The following is an 18,551-nucleotide window of genomic DNA, read 5'->3' on the forward strand; positions in this document are numbered from 1 at the left end:
CTAGTACTCAAGACAAAATAAACAAAACTGTCTGTAATGCATAAATATCAATAGAAATTGAACGTTAAAATTAATCAAATTAAACACTGAAAAGTTTAACATTAACGTTGGAATGAATGATAGAGGGCATTTGCCAAATATAATATACTAATATAAATCACAAGATAGACATCACGAAACTGGCCACAAAACTGCCTGATGTGAATCTATCGATCCTGATATTGTGTTCCAGTCTGATACACATGCTAAATTAGTTTTTTTTATACTCATCATTTCAAGGACAGATATATTGTAGATGTAGATTTATTGAAGTATTTGTAAAGCAATTTTTGGACAATGCGTCAAGGCATCATTTCCGGCAGCTTGTTTCGGTTTCCACTAATTACCACAACCACAAAGGAAAAATTGGCTATATCGTAAAAATATATGAAAGTATAAATGTGCTTTTTGGTCTTGATTTAAGGTTAGGAGTAAGGTTAACAGAGTGGTTAAGTTTAGATTTAAAATCCTTAAAAAATATATACATATAATTGGGCGAGGTTTAGGACTTTATGGTTGTGGTAACTAGCCGCGACTAATATTGTTATCAGTCAGCTGACAGTGCGTGACAGGTTAGACCAAAGACACTTGCGGTTGCAGTTAAGCAAAATCCAATTTGTGCATTACGATTGTCATTTTAACTTTTTCAGCGGAATTTTCTGTTAGAACCCCCTCTTATATGTCAAGTACACTGGTGATGAACATAGTAATAAGTCAACTAGCATCTGTTGTTAAGTTAGCTACTATCAATGCTATGGGCTATGCCTAGCTAGCTAACGCATCCTTCCCTATTTCATTTTAGTGTAGTTAATTATACGTAAGCAACAATATGTCTGGACCAAATGGAGATCCTAACATCCCAAGTGACGATGGCATCATTGAGGATGAAGATGAATTCAACGAAGAAGGTAATACTGGTATGTTTCAGATGTCAATGTCATCATACACCATCTAGCGTCATCTCTTCACCTGTGACTAAGGGATACTGTTTGTGTGTGTGTATTCTCATTCTCCGCTGTCTACATAGGTAAGTCAAAAGAGTGCCTGTAGTTGTCTGTTAGGACTTGCATCGTCTCTGTTCTGACATCACTCTCGTTTGGCAGAGTATGCAGCCATCAACACTATGCTGGATCAGATCAACTCCTGCCTGGATGACCTGGAGGAACGCAACGACTCCCTGAATGGCAAACTACATGAACTGTTGGAGTCTAACCGGCAGGCCAGGCAGGAGTTCAGAGGTCAGCTGACCACTGCTACACCCCCAGGAGAGGAGAAATTGTTCCCAGACCAGGATTCTCCAGCCACTGAAGGGGAGAAGGGTGGAGAGTGAGAGGACAAAGCTTGACTAGAGATCTTCTCATACAAATCAACAACATTCCTTCCATCTATATGAGCATATTATCTCAAGTGTTTCTGTCTGGTGTGTTGACACTTAGATAAGTGTGAATAGGGTTTGTCCTTTTCTGTCCCTTACATGTAGTGCTTATGAATCCACACTCGGCTGTTGAAATATTAAAATGGTTCCTCACGGGAAGGTAAATTAGCCAAAAGCTGACAGTTCATTCTGTGTGTTGAAGTGATTACTTTATGCCAACACGTATTCACCACCACATACGATGTATACTAATGTTTAGCTACCTGTATACAGTCCTCAATTGATACAATAGTAGGTATTTATCCCTGTGCTTGGTATGGGGTGAAAGCATGTGGAATGATCCTAGTGATTGACATAACTGGTTGTTTGTAGTCAATATTTACCTCTTTGTGGGGAAACTACCTTTACAGCAATAATACAATATTCCAAATGTTGTGACTTTCATTGGTCAATGTTTTTCAGTGATGTGCAAGAAGAGATGAATGTTTTGTGCTGTGTTCCCTTTTTTCCTATTCTGTTTTTGTTAGCCAGGTATAAATACAGTATATTTAATGTTACTGAGTGTGACATCTTGAGAATTGCTAACTTAAAGCACTAGCTCTCTAAAACATTTTAAACAATGAACAGGTGTGATATATTCAAGTGAGGCAATAGTCATATTTTATTTATAAATTAAAAGGAACCCAATACAGAAAACATCCCCCAAAAAATACAAGAAACCTCTAGCTGCTAGAAAACAACTATTTTGTTCATCTGAGTTTGTCATTTGTTGAATAAAAATACATTAAGAAGCATACAGATTTGAAATGTCTCTTAAATGACCATTTTCATCACGCTCTGGTCCTGTAATATTTCAGTGGGACCGGAACCAGATAATCTTGCAGACAACTGCGCTTACCTTCATCAAAACCAATATGTATCTGCTCTTCCTCTGTGCAGGTTAACTAATAAAACTGGCCATTCACTTAAAGTACAATCTGGAAGGGAAAGATTATTTTCTTCTTTCAAGGAATCAAAGTGGCTATTTCCACTTGCTGTGATTGGTGACTTCTGTGGAGTGCTACATTACTTTTTAGTTTTGTGTAGTTCTGTCTACAACTTAAACATCCTATATTCAGGTATGATGAGCATTTCACTGTGAAGTTGACACCCGTGGTATTCTGCGCATGTGACAAATCATATTTAATTTGAGATCACAAGCGGGTGAATCATTCCATTCCTTCTATTGGTGCTCTTGAAAATCAGAGCTGCTGGTTATCAGTTTCTTTAACTGCTAGTCTGCTTCACTAATTGACTATCACTGGGGAAAAGACACTTAATTCTCCATGCCAGGGGCCAAGAGTTTTTCCTGACCAGTTAGGGCCCCGAGTTTCACCCAGGCATGTCTCATGGTTAGGAAAAACTCAAAAGTCCTATCATTCCACTTCATTGGTGTTGATAACCTTGATGTTAGGTTACCCAGTTGAAAGGTGACAACACTGCCATGCAATTCCTGTACGGACAATTCTACTCCAATGAAAACGACTCTACTAGTCAAGTGTACTGGAGCGTACAAGATGTGTGTGGGGAAAAAAGAACGAAGTAACAACGCAATTTAAAAGGTTGGAAAACAAGCACAAAACTACTCAACTCTTTTAGTGTCACGTTTGTGTTGTGATGTGTAAACTATGTTAATGCAACATTGCAGGACATTTGAAATTGTAAATATTAAATGGGGTGACAGGCTTTGGAAATCCACCCATCATATCAACAGGTAGACCTAATGCTCACAACTGAGGAAAAATATAAGTGATCACTTATCTTTGCATAAAACTGGTTCTCAGTGGAGAACAAACTATGGCAAAGATAATCTTTTCTCAGCCAACTCTAAAGGAACTGTTTATGGTCTTAGGATTTGTCTACTCCAGCACTTTCACAACATTGAGACTTTCAGTAAGATAAGCTACATTCTAAGGCTCACTAAAAGCATGTACTGCTTCCTAACATTGCAGAAACACTACTGACCTAAAAAAAAATTCTCCCAGTCTTGACAAAGCCATATGAGCTAATAGCTCAGCCTTTTGCAGGTTCATGTGCAACTTAGGCGCAACACCAGTGGGATTTAGGCAGAGTTTCAGCAACCACGGGGTTAAAGAGCTAAACAAGTCAGAATGACTTTAGTAGTACAGTGATGATGGGAAAACAGTAGCTCACGCTGTATCTGAGCAGAATAGACAAAGCAGTTCGGACTTATCCCCTTTGAACCTCTAACCTATCCCTTCGCCTGCTAACACATCCCAAGAAATCTCCATTACAGTTCAGTTTGTGTAAAAAAAAAAAATGTCAAGGACAGTAACACTTCAACAAAGCTAGGATCAAATCAAGGGGTCATCGTTACTCGACATTCAAACAAAAGTACAGTTTACTTTTTAAACGTTTAGTTCCCACCCCCCCTCACATTTTTTTTGTTCTTCAGATAAAAGTCAACTGCTAAAATGCTACATTCTAAGTCTCACTAAAAGCTTGACAAAGCATTGTTAACTTTATGTGAAATGCCTGGACTAAAACAACACCACTTCCTTCCTAAACTTGGCTACAATGTGTTACGGAGTTAGATTGAACACAACGTGTTGTTGAACTAAGCTTGACCTGTGTTTTCACTTGACTCAACACTTTATGATAGAAACACAAAACGTCCACACGTTGTTCCCCCAACGGTTCTCCTCTTCGGTCAGGTTTAGCTGAACGCCTGTTAGAAATACATCTGTATCTAGTTGTGGTTGTGTTATAAAAAAAAAATGAAACACCTAGGTATGCCAGGAGGACCCCTGGTTTTGAGTTGCCCAGGGTGTTCTTTTCTTGGTCCATTGAGCTATACAGAAAAGGAGGTGGGGGATCCTGTCCCAAACTAACCGACCCTGTCCTAGGGTAGCAATTGTACTGGATATCATCTTTTTCTTCCACTCTCTCAACGTCTCTGTGTTGTCCTCCCAGACCTTCTTTTGGATCCCCCCTTTGCGTTCCCGTCGCCCAGCTTCTCCTCTTGGGCAGCTGCCTCCTCTTCCGTCTCTTCCGTGACTGGCTCCTCCTCTGTGTCTTCTGTGACTGGTCCTAGGTCTAGGGTTGGCTCTTCCTCCTTGTCCTCAGGCCCAGCTAGGCTCTGCTGCTCTGGGGTGGCTTGGCCCAGGGTCCCCTTCGTGCTGGTGGTGGTAGGGGTGCTGGTAGTGGCGAGGTGCTGCTGGGATAAAGATGAGGCTGAGGGAGTGTTGTCCTGGGGTTGAGGGCAGGGCTGAGAGGGCCTCAGCGCGGTGGTGGGCGGCAGTAAGGCAGGGCTGCCGAGGACCTCTGAAGGCAGGCTGTGGTTACTGTCACACTCTGCATCTCCGTCCACGGGAGTAGGTTCCAATGTCCCATCCTTCTGGCTACGCAAGGCCCTGTACTTCTGTAAGGGAGAGAAGGCACAAGCGTATAGGATTTAACGGCGATGACTGCAATAGACAGACAACCGTAGGCAAACCCGTAAATGTTGTGTGGGTAGCGTCTTAATTCATACACAGTATGTTTGATTAATCAACCAACCTTGAGGTTCTCAAAGTGTTTGAGTGACTTGCAGTGCGAGTGGCGGGCTGAAGACTCAAAATGGTAGAAGTGCTGGCAGATTCTACAGAGGAACCCAGCCACGGGAACCACAAAGCTTGAACCTGGGAGATGAGCAGAGAGAGGTACTGTTAGTCAATGAAAATGGAATGGCACATGACAAAATCATAATGTGCAATATACAAATAACATGAACAGAAAAATTATTGATTCGAAATGGCTTTTCAAGTCCGTGACTGGTATGTGGTGAGACAATCCCCAAAGCCAACACTTACTTTGGCCGCCTTTCCTTCCAGTTCTCTGCTGCCAATGACTGGAACGAATTGCAAAAATCACTGAAGCCTTATATCTCCCTCTCTAACTTTAAGCATCAGCTGTCAGAGCAGCTTACTGATCACTGTACCTGTTCACAGCCAATCTGTAAATAGCACACCAAACTACCTCATCCCCATATTGTTACTTATCCTCTTGCACCCCAGTATCTCTACTTGCACATCTATCACTCCAGTATTAATGCTAAATTGTAATTATTTCACCTCCATGGCCTATTTATTGCCTTACCTCCCTACTCTTCTACATTTGCACACACTGTACATACATTTTTCTATTGTGTTATTGACTGCATGTTTGTTTATGTGTAACTCTGTGTTGTTGTTTTTGTCGCACTGCTTTGCTTCATCTTGGCCAGGTCACAGTTGCAAATGAGAACTTGTTCTCAACTGGCCTACCTGGTTAAATAAAGGTGAGATAAAAAAAACAATGACCCCTGGTAGAGTGTGTCACTCACCGTACACCGTGTCAGGGTCATATTCCTCATCTTCATCTATGTCCTCCAGTAAAGCCACCTCCATCTGGGTAGGCCAGCCCTCCTGCCACACCAAACACACACATGACCAAACAGATGGAAACCAACACACACAGAAGTTCCATGGAGAACACTTCAAAATGTCTCTAGTATGGATCCTGTGACAAAGTGAACGTGGGAGAAAGAGCGAGGAACGACAAAGCATGTACGAGCAGACGCCTAACCTTTCCATGGGAGCTGCTTTGGTCACCATCTCCCTCGTCCTCTTCCTCCCCTTCCTCATCTCCGTCATCTACAAAACAGCCCTGTTCATCCATGGCAACAAGTTCAGCTAAGGCCGCTGGCCCTCCCTCCTCCCGAAGCTGTCGTGGGAGGAGCACAGAACAGTGAATAGGGGGGGATAGCTGACACGGGTTGCGTCCCAAATGGCACCCTATTCCCTAGTTAGCGCACTATATAAGGAATAGGGCGCCATCTGGGACGCGAGAAAGGTAATCAATTGAATGGATTTACAAGCTGCCGAGGCAGAGATGAGTAGACCGGCGGACACACCTCGCCGACTCTCTGCTTGTGCTCCTGGGACTGCATGTGCTCCAGGAACAGGAGTGGGCTCCTGAAGTGCCTCTTGCAGACGGTACAGGAAGGGTTGGAGGTGCGGCTGGTCAGCTTGTGCTCACTGGTCCTGCGGTGGTCCATGACTGTACTGGTGTAGTGGATTTGGCAGGTGGCACACCAACGCTGCAGGCCGGGTCTCTTCTCTCTGTGTTAAACACACACAGCTCTGAGGACCATCAGGGTCGTATTCATAGACCGTAGCAAAACATTTTGCAATGGAAAAGGAAAACAAGTGTTTCTTATTGGACAAGTTTAGACAGACCCTTCCTATTTGGGTCAGTTTTCATCCATATGGTGCCTAATGGCATTAGTACTGACCCGTCCCTGAAGGAGCTGTCCCTGCGGCCTCCCTGCAGTGACTCCTGGACGCGGGGCATCAAGGTGACCAGACAGGCACTGGACATGTGTTGGATCTCCATCATCCTCTGCTGGTGGACCAGGCTGTTCATGTGACTCTTGAAGTCCTAAAGACAAAAATGAAATGGAGCGAGAGGGAGAGAGAGCGAAACAGCGAGAGGGAGAGAAAGCGATACAGAGAGAGGGAGAGAAAGCGATACAGAGCGAGGGAGATACAGAGAGAGGGAGATACAGAGAGAGGGAGATACAGAGAGAGAGACGATACAGAGAGAGATGGAGAGAGCGCGATACAGCGAGATGGAGAGAGAGAGCGATACAGCGAGAGATGGAGAGAGAGAGAGCGATACAGCGAGAGTTGGAGAGAGAGAGAGAGAGCGATACAGAGAGAGAGATGGAGAGAGAGAGAGCGATACAGAGAGAGAGATGGAGAGAGAGAGAGCGAGAGCGATACAGAGAGAGAGAGAGAGAGAGAGATACAGAGAGAGATGGAGAGAGAGAGAGAGAGAGAGCGATACAGAGAGACATGGAGAGAGAGAGAAAGCGATACAGAGCGAGGGAGATACAGAGAGAGGGAGATACAGAGAGAGGACGATACAGAGAGAGATGGAGAGAGCGCGATACAGCGAGATGGAGAGAGAGAGAGCGATACAGCGAGAGTTGGAGAGAGAGAGCGATACAGAGAGAGAGATGGAGAGAGAGAGAGAGAGAGCGATACAGAGAGAGAGAGAGCGATACAGAGAGAGAGAGAGAGAGAGCGCGATACAGAGAGAGATGGAGAGAGAGAGAGAGAGAGAGAGAGCGATACAGAGAGAGATGAGAGAGAGAGAGAGAGAGCGATACAGAGAGAGATGGAGAGAGAGAGAGAGAGAGAGAGAGATACAGAGAGAGAGAGAGAGAGAGAGAGAGAGAGATGGACAGAGAGAGAGAGAGAGAGAGAGAGAGAGATACAGAGAGAGATGGAGAGAGAGAGAGAGCGATACAGAGAGAGATGGAGAGAGAGAGAGAGCGATACAGAGAGATGGAGAGAGAGAGAGCGATACAGAGAGAGATGGAGAGAGAGAGAGCGATACAGAGAGAGATGGAGAGAGAGAGAGAGCGATACAGAGAGAGATGGAGAGAGAGAGAGCGATACAGAGAGAGATGGAGAGAGAGAGAGAGAGAGCGATACAGAGAGAGATGGAGAGAGAGAGAGAGAGCGCGATACAGAGAGAGATGGAGAGAGAGAGAGAGAGAGCGCGATACAGAGAGAGATGGAGAGAGAGAGAGAGAGAGAGAGATGGACAGAGAGAGATGGAGAGAGAGAGAGAGAGAGAGAGCGCGATACAGAGAGAGATGGAGAGAGAGAGAGAGAGAGAGAGAGATACAGAGAGAGATGGAGAGAGAGAGAGAGCGATACAGAGAGAGATGGAGAGAGAGAGAGAGCGATACAGAGAGAGATGGAGAGAGAGAGAGAGAGCGATACAGAGAGAGATGGAGAGAGAGATGGAGAGAGAGAGAGCGATACAGAGAGAGATGGAGAGAGAGAGAGAGCGATACAGAGAGAGATGGAGAGAGAGAGAGAGCGATACAGAGAGAGATGGAGAGAGAGAGAGAGCGATACAGAGAGAGATAGAGAGAGAGAGAGCGATACAGAGAGATGGAGAGAGAGAGAGAGCGATACAGAGAGATGGAGAGAGAGAGAGAGATACAGAGAGAGAGAGAGGAGAGCGATACAGAGAGAGATGGAGAGAGAGAGAGAGCGATACAGAGAGAGAGCGATACAGAGAGAGAGAGAGCGATACAGAGAGAGAGGAGAGAGATACAGAGAGAGAGAGAGAGCGATACAGAGAGAGAGAGAGCGATACAGAGAGAGAGAGAGAGAGAGCGATACAGAGAGAGATGGAGAGAGAGAGAGAGCGATACAGAGAGAGATGGAGAGAGAGAGAGAGAGCGATACAGAGAGAGATGGAGAGATGGAGAGAGAGAGCGATACAGAGAGAGATGGAGAGAGAGAGAGAGAGAGAGAGCGATACAGAGAGAGATGGAGAGAGAGAGAGCGATACAGAGAGAGATGGAGAGAGAGAGAGCGATACAGAGAGAGATGGAGAGAGAGAGAGAGAGATGGAGATACAGAGAGAGATGGAGAGAGAGAGAGAGAGCGATACAGAGAGAGATGGAGAGAGAGAGAGAGAGAGATGGAGAGAGAGAGATGGAGAGAGAGAGATGGAGAGATGGAGAGAGAGAGAGCGATACAGAGAGAGATGGAGAGAGAGAGAGAGCGATACAGAGAGAGAGAGAGCGATACAGAGAGAGAGAGAGCGATACAGAGAGAGATGAGAGAGAGAGAGAGAGCGATACAGAGAGAGATGGAGAGAGAGAGAGAGCGATACAGAGAGAGATGGAGAGAGAGAGAGAGCGATACAGAGAGAGATGGAGAGAGAGAGAGAGCGATACAGAGAGAGATGGAGAGAGAGAGAGAGCGATACAGAGAGAGATGGAGAGAGAGAGAGAGCGATACAGAGAGAGATGGAGAGAGAGAGAGAGCGATACAGAGAGAGATGGAGAGAGAGAGAGAGAGAGATGGAGAGAGATACAGAGAGAGATGGAGAGAGAGAGAGCGATACAGAGAGAGATGGAGAGAGAGAGAGAGCGATACAGAGAGAGATGGAGAGAGAGAGAGCGATACAGAGAGAGATGGAGAGAGAGAGAGCGATACAGAGAGAGATGGAGAGAGAGAGAGCAGAGAGAGATGGAGAGAGAGAGAGCGATACAGAGAGAGATGGAGAGAGAGAGAGAGCGATACAGAGAGAGATGGAGAGAGAGAGAGCGATACAGAGAGAGATGGAGAGAGAGAGAGCGATACAGAGAGAGATGGAGAGAGAGAGAGCGATACAGAGAGAGATGGAGAGAGAGAGAGCGATACAGAGAGAGATGGAGAGAGAGAGAGCGATACAGAGAGAGATGGAGAGAGAGAGAGCGATACAGAGAGAGATGGAGAGAGAGCGATACAGAGAGAGATGGAGAGAGAGAGAGAGCGATGGAGAGAGAGAGAGAGCAGAGAGAGAGATGGAGAGAGAGAGAGCGATACAGAGAGAGATGGAGAGAGAGAGAGCGATACAGAGAGAGATGGAGAGAGAGAGAGCGATACAGAGAGAGATGGAGAGAGAGAGAGCGATACAGAGAGATGGAGAGAGAGAGCGATACAGAGAGAGGAGAGAGAGAGAGCGATACAGAGAGAGATGGAGAGAGAGAGCGATACAGAGAGAGATGGAGAGAGAGAGAGCGATACAGAGAGATGGAGAGAGAGAGAGCGATACAGAGAGAGCGATGGAGAGAGAGATACAGAGAGAGATGGAGAGAGAGCGATACAGAGAGAGATGGAGAGAGAGAGCGATACAGAGAGAGATGGAGAGAGAGAGAGCGATACAGAGAGAGATGGAGAGAGAGAGAGCGATACAGAGAGAGATGGAGAGAGAGAGAGCGATACAGAGAGAGATGGAGAGAGAGAGAGGATACAGAGAGAGATGGAGAGAGAGAGAGCGATACAGAGAGAGATGGAGAGAGAGAGAGCGATACAGAGAGAGATGGAGAGAGAGAGAGCGATACAGAGAGAGATGGAGAGAGAGAGCGATACAGAGAGAGATGGAGAGAGAGAGAGCGATACAGAGAGAGATGGAGAGAGAGAGAGAGCGATACAGAGAGAGCGAGACAGAGAGAGCGATACAGAGAGAGATGGAGAGAGAGAGAGCGATACAGAGAGAGATGGAGAGAGAGAGAGAGCGATACAGAGAGAGATGGAGAGAGAGAGAGAGCGATACAGAGAGAGATGGAGAGAGAGAGAGAGCGATACAGAGAGAGATGGAGAGAGAGAGCGATACAGAGATACAGAGAGAGATGGAGAGAGAGAGAGCGATACAGAGAGAGCGATACAGAGAGAGCGATACAGAGAGAGCGATACAGAGAGAGATGGAGAGATGGAGAGCGATACAGAGAGAGATGGAGAGAGAGCGATACAGAGAGCGATACAGAGAGAGCGATGGAGAGAGAGCGATACAGAGAGAGATGGAGAGAGAGCGATACAGAGAGAGATGGAGAGAGAGCGATACAGAGAGAGATGGAGAGAGAGCGATACAGAGAGAGATGGAGAGAGAGCGATACAGAGAGAGATGGAGAGAGAGCGATACAGAGAGAGATGGAGAGAGAGCGATACAGAGAGAGATGGAGAGAGAGCGATACAGAGAGAGATGGAGAGAGAGCGATACAGAGAGAGATGGAGAGAGAGCGATACAGAGAGAGATGGGAGAGAGCGATACAGAGAGAGATGGAGAGAGAGCGATACAGAGAGAGATGGAGAGAGAGCGATACAGAGAGAGATGGAGAGAGAGCGATACAGAGAGAGATGGAGAGAGAGCGATACAGAGAGAGATGGAGAGAGAGCGATACAGAGAGATGGAGAGAGAGCGATACAGAGAGAGAGCGATACAGAGAGAGAGCGATACAGAGAGAGAGCGATACAGAGAGAGATGAGAGAGAGCGATACAGAGAGATGAGGTAGAGTGATTCCTCTGTCGGATACGTCGAGCTGAGTGCTTGCCTTGGACCATCCAAAAGCAAACACATTTCACTCTACCCCCCCAGGGTGTGTGTGTGTGTGTGTGTGTGTGTGTTTGCGCTACCTGCTGGTTGTGACAGGTGATAGTGCAGATGTAGCAATAGAACTTGTTTGCAGCATCACCCTCCTCCTTGCCCTCTTCCTGCCCTCCTTCCAATACCCCTGAGGCAGCCTTGCCCTCTGCCATGTCCTTTAGGCCTGGTGTAAATGCCTGGCGCTCACCACTCAGCTGCTCAGAGACTGGCATGGCCGACACTCCACTCTGGACCTGCTCATACACAGGGAGGGGCCCTTAAAGCAGGTCATGATATCACTTTGGGAGCAGAAATCAGGTGCCATCTGTCTGATCTGGCATCACACTGACAGTTTGGTCTTCAGTAAAGCCTGATTATAAAACTCACCTTGGCTGCTCTGCTTTCCTCAAGTGCCTCTGGACCAGCCGTGCTCCCATCCTCCAGAATGAAACAGTCTGTTCATGGAAGCGAGAGACCAGGTGAGATAAGGGAAGCACTAGTCCCACCAGGCCACATGTGAAAGGCCAATGCTGTAGCTGGGTGGGAGGAGGAGGCGTGGAAGTGCTGCTGGAATGGAAGGGCTAGGATGGTATACAAGACCACTCACCTTCAAGCTGGCTGTCATCTGGTGGGCTTTGATGCACTGCTGCACCTAGGACCCCATCTGTCTCCGGAGGCTGCTCCACAGTCTCCTCTGACCTGAGACAGAAAGGAACAGGGAGGGGATACATGTCACTACAAGCTGCTACCCTCCAAGGGCTCATCTCAACACATGGATACTCAGTTAAGTGTAATCTGAATAGGTACGTAAACGAAACAACTGCCCAACTGCTCTAGACCTTGAGATATTCTCTAAAGTCAAAACAGTGTTACTTACCCCTCTGTCCTCTGCTTCTTCAGTGCTGGCTCCTTGGGCTCAGGTTGCACTGAGGGCCGTGCCTGTCCACCTGGCCCTCCCACTCCTCCATCTGCAGGGAGAGGGAGACACAAGACTATCTACTGTTCCAACCACATATTGACTCTTTCACACCCACTCAAAAAAACATACAGAGAAGGAGACATAAGGGGGAAAAAAAAAAAAAAAAAAAAAAACTATTTTCATGCTTCTGAGATTTCACAAGCTCTAAAAGGAAAGACACCAAATTAACACTAGTGCTTGCAGGCGTTGAGTGCTCAGGTACGGTCCTACCTTTGAGAGTCTTGTCATTGGGCAGGGTCCTGCTGGCTGCAGGTTGGTTATCTGTGCTCCCCCCGGCTCTCTGCTCCCTCTTTCTATCCGGGTACCGTGAAGCATAGTCCTACATGGACAGGGTGAGCCATTTGATCAACCAATCAACTGCTCCCTCAGCAATCAGCAACAGTTAACGTGTGAAACAGGTATAGAGGACTAAGAAGTGTTATTTGAGCATTTCAGTAGAACAGGGCATTCGGAAATGATTCAGATCCCTTCACAGCCTTATTCTAAAAGGGATTAAGTAAAAAAGGTCTTTATCAACACACACTACAATGACAAAGCGAAAAACAATGCAAATGTATTAAAAATAAAAAACAGAAATACCATATTTAAGTATTCAGACCCTTTGCTATACATTCAGGCCTTTATGGTAGAGTGGCCAGAAGGAAGCCACTCCTCAGTAAAAGGCACATGACAGCCTGCTTGGAGTTTGCCAAAAGACACCTAAAGACTCTCAGACCATGAGAAACAAGATTCTCTGGTCTGATGGAACCAAGATTGTACTCTTTGGGCTGAATGCCAAGCGGCACGTCTGGAGGAAACCTGGCACCATCCCTCCGGTGAAGCATGGTGGTGGCAGCATCGGGCTGTGGGGATGTTTTTCAGCGGCAGGGACTGGGAGACTAATCAAGATCAAGTGAAAGATGAACGGAGCAAAGTACAGAGAGATCCTGGATGAAAACCTGATCCAGAGAGCCCAGAGAGCTCAGGACCTCAGACTGGAGCGAAGGTTCTCCTTCCAACTGGACAACGACCCTAAGCACACAGCCAAGACAAAGTAGGAGTGGCTTCAGGACAAGTCTTTGAATGTACAGCCAGAGCCAGGACTAGAACCCATTCCAACATCTCTGGAGAGACCTGAACATAGATGTGCAGCGACACTCCCCATCCAACCTGACAGAGCTTGAGAAGATCTGCAGAGAAGAATGGGAGAAACTCTTCAAATACAGGTATGCTAAGCTTGTAGGGTCATACCCAAGAAGACTCAAGGCTGTAATCACTGCCAAAGATGCTGCAGAAAAGTACTGAGTAAATGGTCTGAATACTTATGGAAATGTTTTTGTTTTGTCATTATGTGGTTTTGTGTTTAGATGAAATAGTTTTTTCCCTCATTGATTTTAGAATAAGGCTGTGACATAAGAAAACGTGGAAACGGTCTGAATACTTTGCGAATACACTGAATACGCATTTTGCCTAATCATAATGTGGCAGGTGACACTTTGCTTCTTGAAAGTCCAATATCTTGAAATCTTGACTGCTGACACGCAATACATTTTGGCAATGTATCAAACAGTGGACTAATGCAAAAAAATACAGAAAGATAGTTTGAGTGGATTTCCCCTTTAAGCCTCATAGCATTGTCCCACAGTTTCAAGACAATCAAAGCAATCTTAACAACTCAGACTAAAACTCAACCAGAAACTGCTCAGAGTGGGTGCTCAGTGCCTAGTAGTTCTCCATAATGAAATAGAGGTTGTGATTACATTGTTGTTGTTGTAGTAGCGGGTGTGGGGATGGTAGTGTCGGGCAGGGAAGCCCATGTGGGGGTTCTTCATGGACATGCCCATGGGTACAGGCCCCAGGAGAGAGGACCGGGCCCCCGCAGCAAAGAACTGGGTGAACTGCTGCCCGCTCGCTGTAAAGCCACGCATGCTACCTGGAAAGCCAGAGAAATAAGGAGAGAGAGGTGGGAGAGGCAGAGATGGGGGATGAATATGAAGGGAGGAGAGAGGTGGGAGAGGCGGATGAGTATGAGGAGAAAGATCTAAATGGTTCATAGTTTCTATCAGGTGGCCTTTGGAGCGATAAGGAACACCAAATCAATGTTAACAGTGCAGAGACCCATACAACTTGTAATATTTATTTATCCTTTATTTCACTAGGCAACTCAGTTAAGAACAAATTCTTATTTACAATGACGGCCTACCCCGGCCAAGTCCTAACCCGAAAGGATGCTGGGCCAATTGTGCGCTGCCATATGGGACTCCCAATCATGGCCGGTTGTGATACAACCAAGAATCAAACCAGGGTGTCTGCAGTGACGCCTCTTACACTGAGATGCAGTGCCTCAGACCGCTGCGCCACCCGGGAGCCCTTTTGCACGTACACACCAGCGACGTAGATATAAAGATGCGATACCATATTGGAAACATATGTCAATCTACTTGTCTGTACATTTGCTGACATTCTGAAATGCTCTCACCTTGCATCTGCTGCATCATTAGAGCCCCTTGTAACATTGGGTTGGGGGCAATGATGGTGGCCTGGGCAGCCAGGTTGACCATATGGGGAGGTGGAGGAGCAGGGCCTGGTCCAGCCATGGCCCTGGTGATCAGAGCCAATGGGCATTAATTACAAAGCAGTATTTATATCTAAACATAATACAGCCACAGAGTTTGGAACAGTTGGCCAGTGTAATTTTCAATAACAAATACCATTCATACAAAGACAATGTGAGGTGCGTTCAGCAGGACAGAAAGGTGTGCAACGTTTAATTCAATAGAATTGGGGGGAGGGGGGGTGCACAAGTTTTGCAAATGGTCACACACATGGTCAGGCCACACCCCACCACACCCACTTGACGGAAGCAAACATACTGGCACAGAGTTTCTAAACCCAGAGGCCCAATACCGTGATACTTCCGGGAACGCATCACGAAGCATACCAAACCGGGGTTTGGCAAGTCAATAGGAGAAGTGAAAAATGTGTCCTTAGTTAATTTTCTCAACATCTAAATGGCAAAACCTAGTGTTGAGTGATTAACCAAAATGTTAGTTATTTTTTCGTTTGTGAAACAACTAATTGACAGACATCAGTCAATTATTTGAATTGCATTTTGTTCTGTTTTTTCCCCCCCTTCTGTCAGCGCAAAGCAGTTTCCCCAGCGATCAAACAGCGCAAGCCCGAACTGTGCAATGTAATAGCAAGTTGTAGTTTCCAACAGGCCAATATTAGACATAGTTTAGCGCAGAAAACATGGTAATTAACTACAATGACCATAATCCATTGCACGTCTACTGGTCCAGTCTGTGTGGAGCAGACACGGAGATGGAGAGAAGAATGCACGACCGAGAGGGATAGAGAGCAGTTGCTTCACGAGCTATCTCTACCTGAAAATACATGATTAAGTGATTGATAGTTGGCATTCAGCAGTCATAAAAGTATGCCTAATTTATTTTGATGAACTACTAAAAATAGCGATTTTGTCAGACAGCAGCTCTATAGAGATGAGATGGAATGAAATAACCTTATCAAATAAAACAAATATGATATACACAACTGTAATGTGAATAAATTATGGTTAATAATTGATAAGCACTAATGGGCAGTCACTACCATCATGCGACATATTACGAATTGTTTAATTTTGTGTTGTTCAGCATTCAACCCACAAAATGCATAGTGCATAAAGTAAAACATTTGTATTGAAATCGAAAACCATGATAATTTTTTAATTATCGAACCGAAACTACCTCAAAAAGCAGTAAAATTACTCAGCACTAGCTAAACCTAGATTCGGGCCAATGTCTTAAGTAGCTGAAAGTGTACTACAACCTTGTGAAAGTGACAAACTGACACGTTTGAGTGACTTTGATTAAACGGCCTGCACATGTGCAGTTCAGCACAAGAGCATGAGCTTAGCCGATTTACGTCGCCATGACATCGTCTACAAGCGTGATCGGAGATTTCTATTGGATTAGGAGTTTCTAGGCCTCTTTATTTAAAAATTGTCTTTGATACCGGGGTGCGTTCAGTTTGCTTAAACTTTTGCTAAGTAGTGTGACAGTTTGTTGCATTTCCCTAAAACGATGCCCACCGTTCTTCAGCTTATGAGGTATGTTTGCTCTTGTTTGGTGGGTGTGTGTGGCAATATGTGGCCTACGACATAACTGTGTGAATTCACTGTTTCACACACTTCTGTCATACTGAACATAATTCTGGGGTACATTCAGTTGGATTCAACGTTTGCTACGTCGCCTGCCGGTTGGTACTCTACACAGGTGGTACCTTAATTGGGGAGGAAGGGCTCGTGGTAATGGCTGGAGCTAAATCTGTGGGATGGTATCAAATACATCAAACTCATGGTTTCCATGCGTTTGCCATTCCATTGGCGCCGTTCCAGCCATTATTATCAAATGTATTCATAAAGCCCTTTTTACATCAACTGTTGCCACAAAGTGAAAAACAGAAACCCAGCATAAAACCCCAAACTGCAAGCAATGCAGGTGTATAAGCCTTCCTCCCCACAGCAGCATCCATTGGTACTGAACAACAAGTTTCCCCAAAATGGTGCGCACTGTTCTTCAACAGGGGTGTATTCACTAGGAATCAAATGAGGGGCCTATCTGAATTTGTCCAATATCAACTCGCTTATGTTGCAACTGTTTGCTTTGGTTTAATGATTTTACAACCCAGCCTTTGAGGTACTTCTACTCCCGTTTGGTGGGTGTGGCCTGATCAATATGTGTGTGACCATTTTAAATCACAAAACTAAATGCAGCACACACCAAACACATCTCCCTCTGGGCCACCATAACCACACCGTTCTTGAACAGGTTGTTCAGTAGAGTCTTTTCCGTATGATTAAACACCGTTCTCTTGTACTGAATGCAGCCCCCTGTAGAATGGTTTTCAGCGTTTGGCAAAGCTCGTCTAAAACAGTTAGGCAACGTTGAATGAACTGAAACAGAGGAAGATATATCTAGATCATATTTGACTGAACGCACCCCTGGCAAATGTAATCCCAAGCTAAACATATTACTGCTTGTCTGATTTTAGAAGCTGTTGCTTACAAGTCAGATTTAGGGCCTTATATCCACGACCTCGAGTTCACATTTCTTACCGTCCTCTTTGATGGTGATGTGGAACATGGTGCGATGGAGGGGGTTGGGGTTGTGGCGGAGGAGGCGGCGGAGGGGGCTGGTGCTGGAACAGTTGCTGAAGCTGCCGCAGATGATGGTGAAACTGTTGCTGTTGTTGGTGCTGTTGGTGGTGGTGTGGGTTAAACATCCCGGCGTTGTGTTCAGTAACGTGTTAGCTAACGTTAACTGTCCGTGGTTGCTTGCAGAAAAGCCTATCGACGATACCTCGGCTCAGGATCTTGATAAGAGAAAAAAAAAGCTTTTGATTATCTGATCCACAATAAACCTTGAATCCAGCTACCTATCATGCGGAGTATAACGTTGGCTACATAACAGTTAGCTAAATACGCCTCCTGGCTATATAGAACATAATAAATACAGCTCGTTGAAGTGTAAGTTATTTGTGCTTTTCTAGCGAGGATGTTCTAACGTTCCTGCCCGTGGTTTCTAGCTAGCTAGTCAGCATTAGCAACGCTACAACCTCTGGCAAACATAACTAGCTAGCTAGCTAGCAATTTAGCCTAGCATTACCAACATAGCGGGCTATTTGGCTTGCATTAGCTGCAAGCTTTAGTTAATGCCTTTGTTTTATGTAATCGGAATAAACAATGGTAGCTATCTAAATTGTATTTACATGTACAATTTTTTTTAACCATATAACGATAACCTACGTTTTAACAGAAAAAAAATAGTTTAAATTATTTTAGAAGCGCAGGTTTGTATCGGTCTGCAGCCTTTTAAAATGTATCAGTGATTGTTCCGTTGAGACTGCAATCTCTGTGAAGCAGGCAAGACTAACTAAGCTTTTCCGGGTCATTTTGGAATCCTTCAGAATAAAAGTCCCGTCTCGTGTACTTTGTAAATAAAACAGTTGGTTGAAAATGATGGAACATTGACACAATTATCAATACATTTTACACTAGTTATATTACAAATAATTATTCAAAGTATGTCTATGAGGTATTATGTGATGAAAACATATTGTTGTGTGTAATCCTATCATTTATTGAACTGTACACAATCTTCTGTATATTGTGTCGCAGTAAAAGGGGGATCCGTTCTACTCAGGAGCAATTCTGCTTT

The 18,551-nt window shown here is 45.2% G+C and overlaps 2 protein-coding genes across 4 annotated transcripts; one reads left to right on the plus strand and one right to left on the minus strand.

The window, feature by feature from the left end:
- Positions 1 to 373: 373 nt before the first annotated feature.
- bbln (bublin coiled coil protein) lies at positions 374 to 2,210 on the plus strand. Of its 3 annotated transcripts, none has more exons than XM_024397475.1 (3): positions 374 to 611; positions 842 to 956; positions 1,143 to 2,210. In XM_024397475.1, exons 2-3 carry the CDS (start codon positions 869 to 871, stop codon positions 1,367 to 1,369), a joined length of 315 nt encoding a protein of 104 aa, XP_024253243.1. In that variant the 5' UTR covers positions 374 to 611; positions 842 to 868; the 3' UTR covers positions 1,370 to 2,210. The 3 variants fall into 3 exon arrangements, with proteins under 3 accessions (XP_024253243.1, XP_042167195.1, XP_024253244.1); XM_042311261.1 differs by having other exon boundaries at positions 386 to 611; positions 842 to 947; XM_024397476.2 differs by having other exon boundaries at positions 387 to 947.
- On the minus strand, positions 2,058 to 18,259 carry ciz1a (cdkn1a interacting zinc finger protein 1a). The gene is made up of 15 exons (XM_042311260.1): positions 18,140 to 18,259; positions 17,450 to 17,706; positions 14,810 to 14,931; positions 14,091 to 14,263; positions 12,562 to 12,670; positions 12,250 to 12,340; positions 11,980 to 12,071; positions 11,760 to 11,827; positions 11,423 to 11,626; positions 6,729 to 6,874; positions 6,348 to 6,555; positions 6,020 to 6,157; positions 5,778 to 5,859; positions 4,973 to 5,094; positions 2,058 to 4,835 (listed from the first exon to the last, which is right to left on the minus strand). The coding sequence occupies exons 2-15, from the start codon at positions 17,614 to 17,616 to the stop codon at positions 4,362 to 4,364; spliced, it is 2,196 nt and encodes a 731-aa protein (XP_042167194.1). The 5' UTR covers positions 17,617 to 17,706; positions 18,140 to 18,259; the 3' UTR covers positions 2,058 to 4,361.
- Between the last annotated feature and the right edge of the window lie 292 nt (positions 18,260 to 18,551).

The sequence above is a fragment of the Oncorhynchus tshawytscha genome, linkage group LG33, assembly GCF_018296145.1.
Source record: "Oncorhynchus tshawytscha isolate Ot180627B linkage group LG33, Otsh_v2.0, whole genome shotgun sequence".
NCBI lineage: Eukaryota > Metazoa > Chordata > Actinopteri > Salmoniformes > Salmonidae > Oncorhynchus > Oncorhynchus tshawytscha.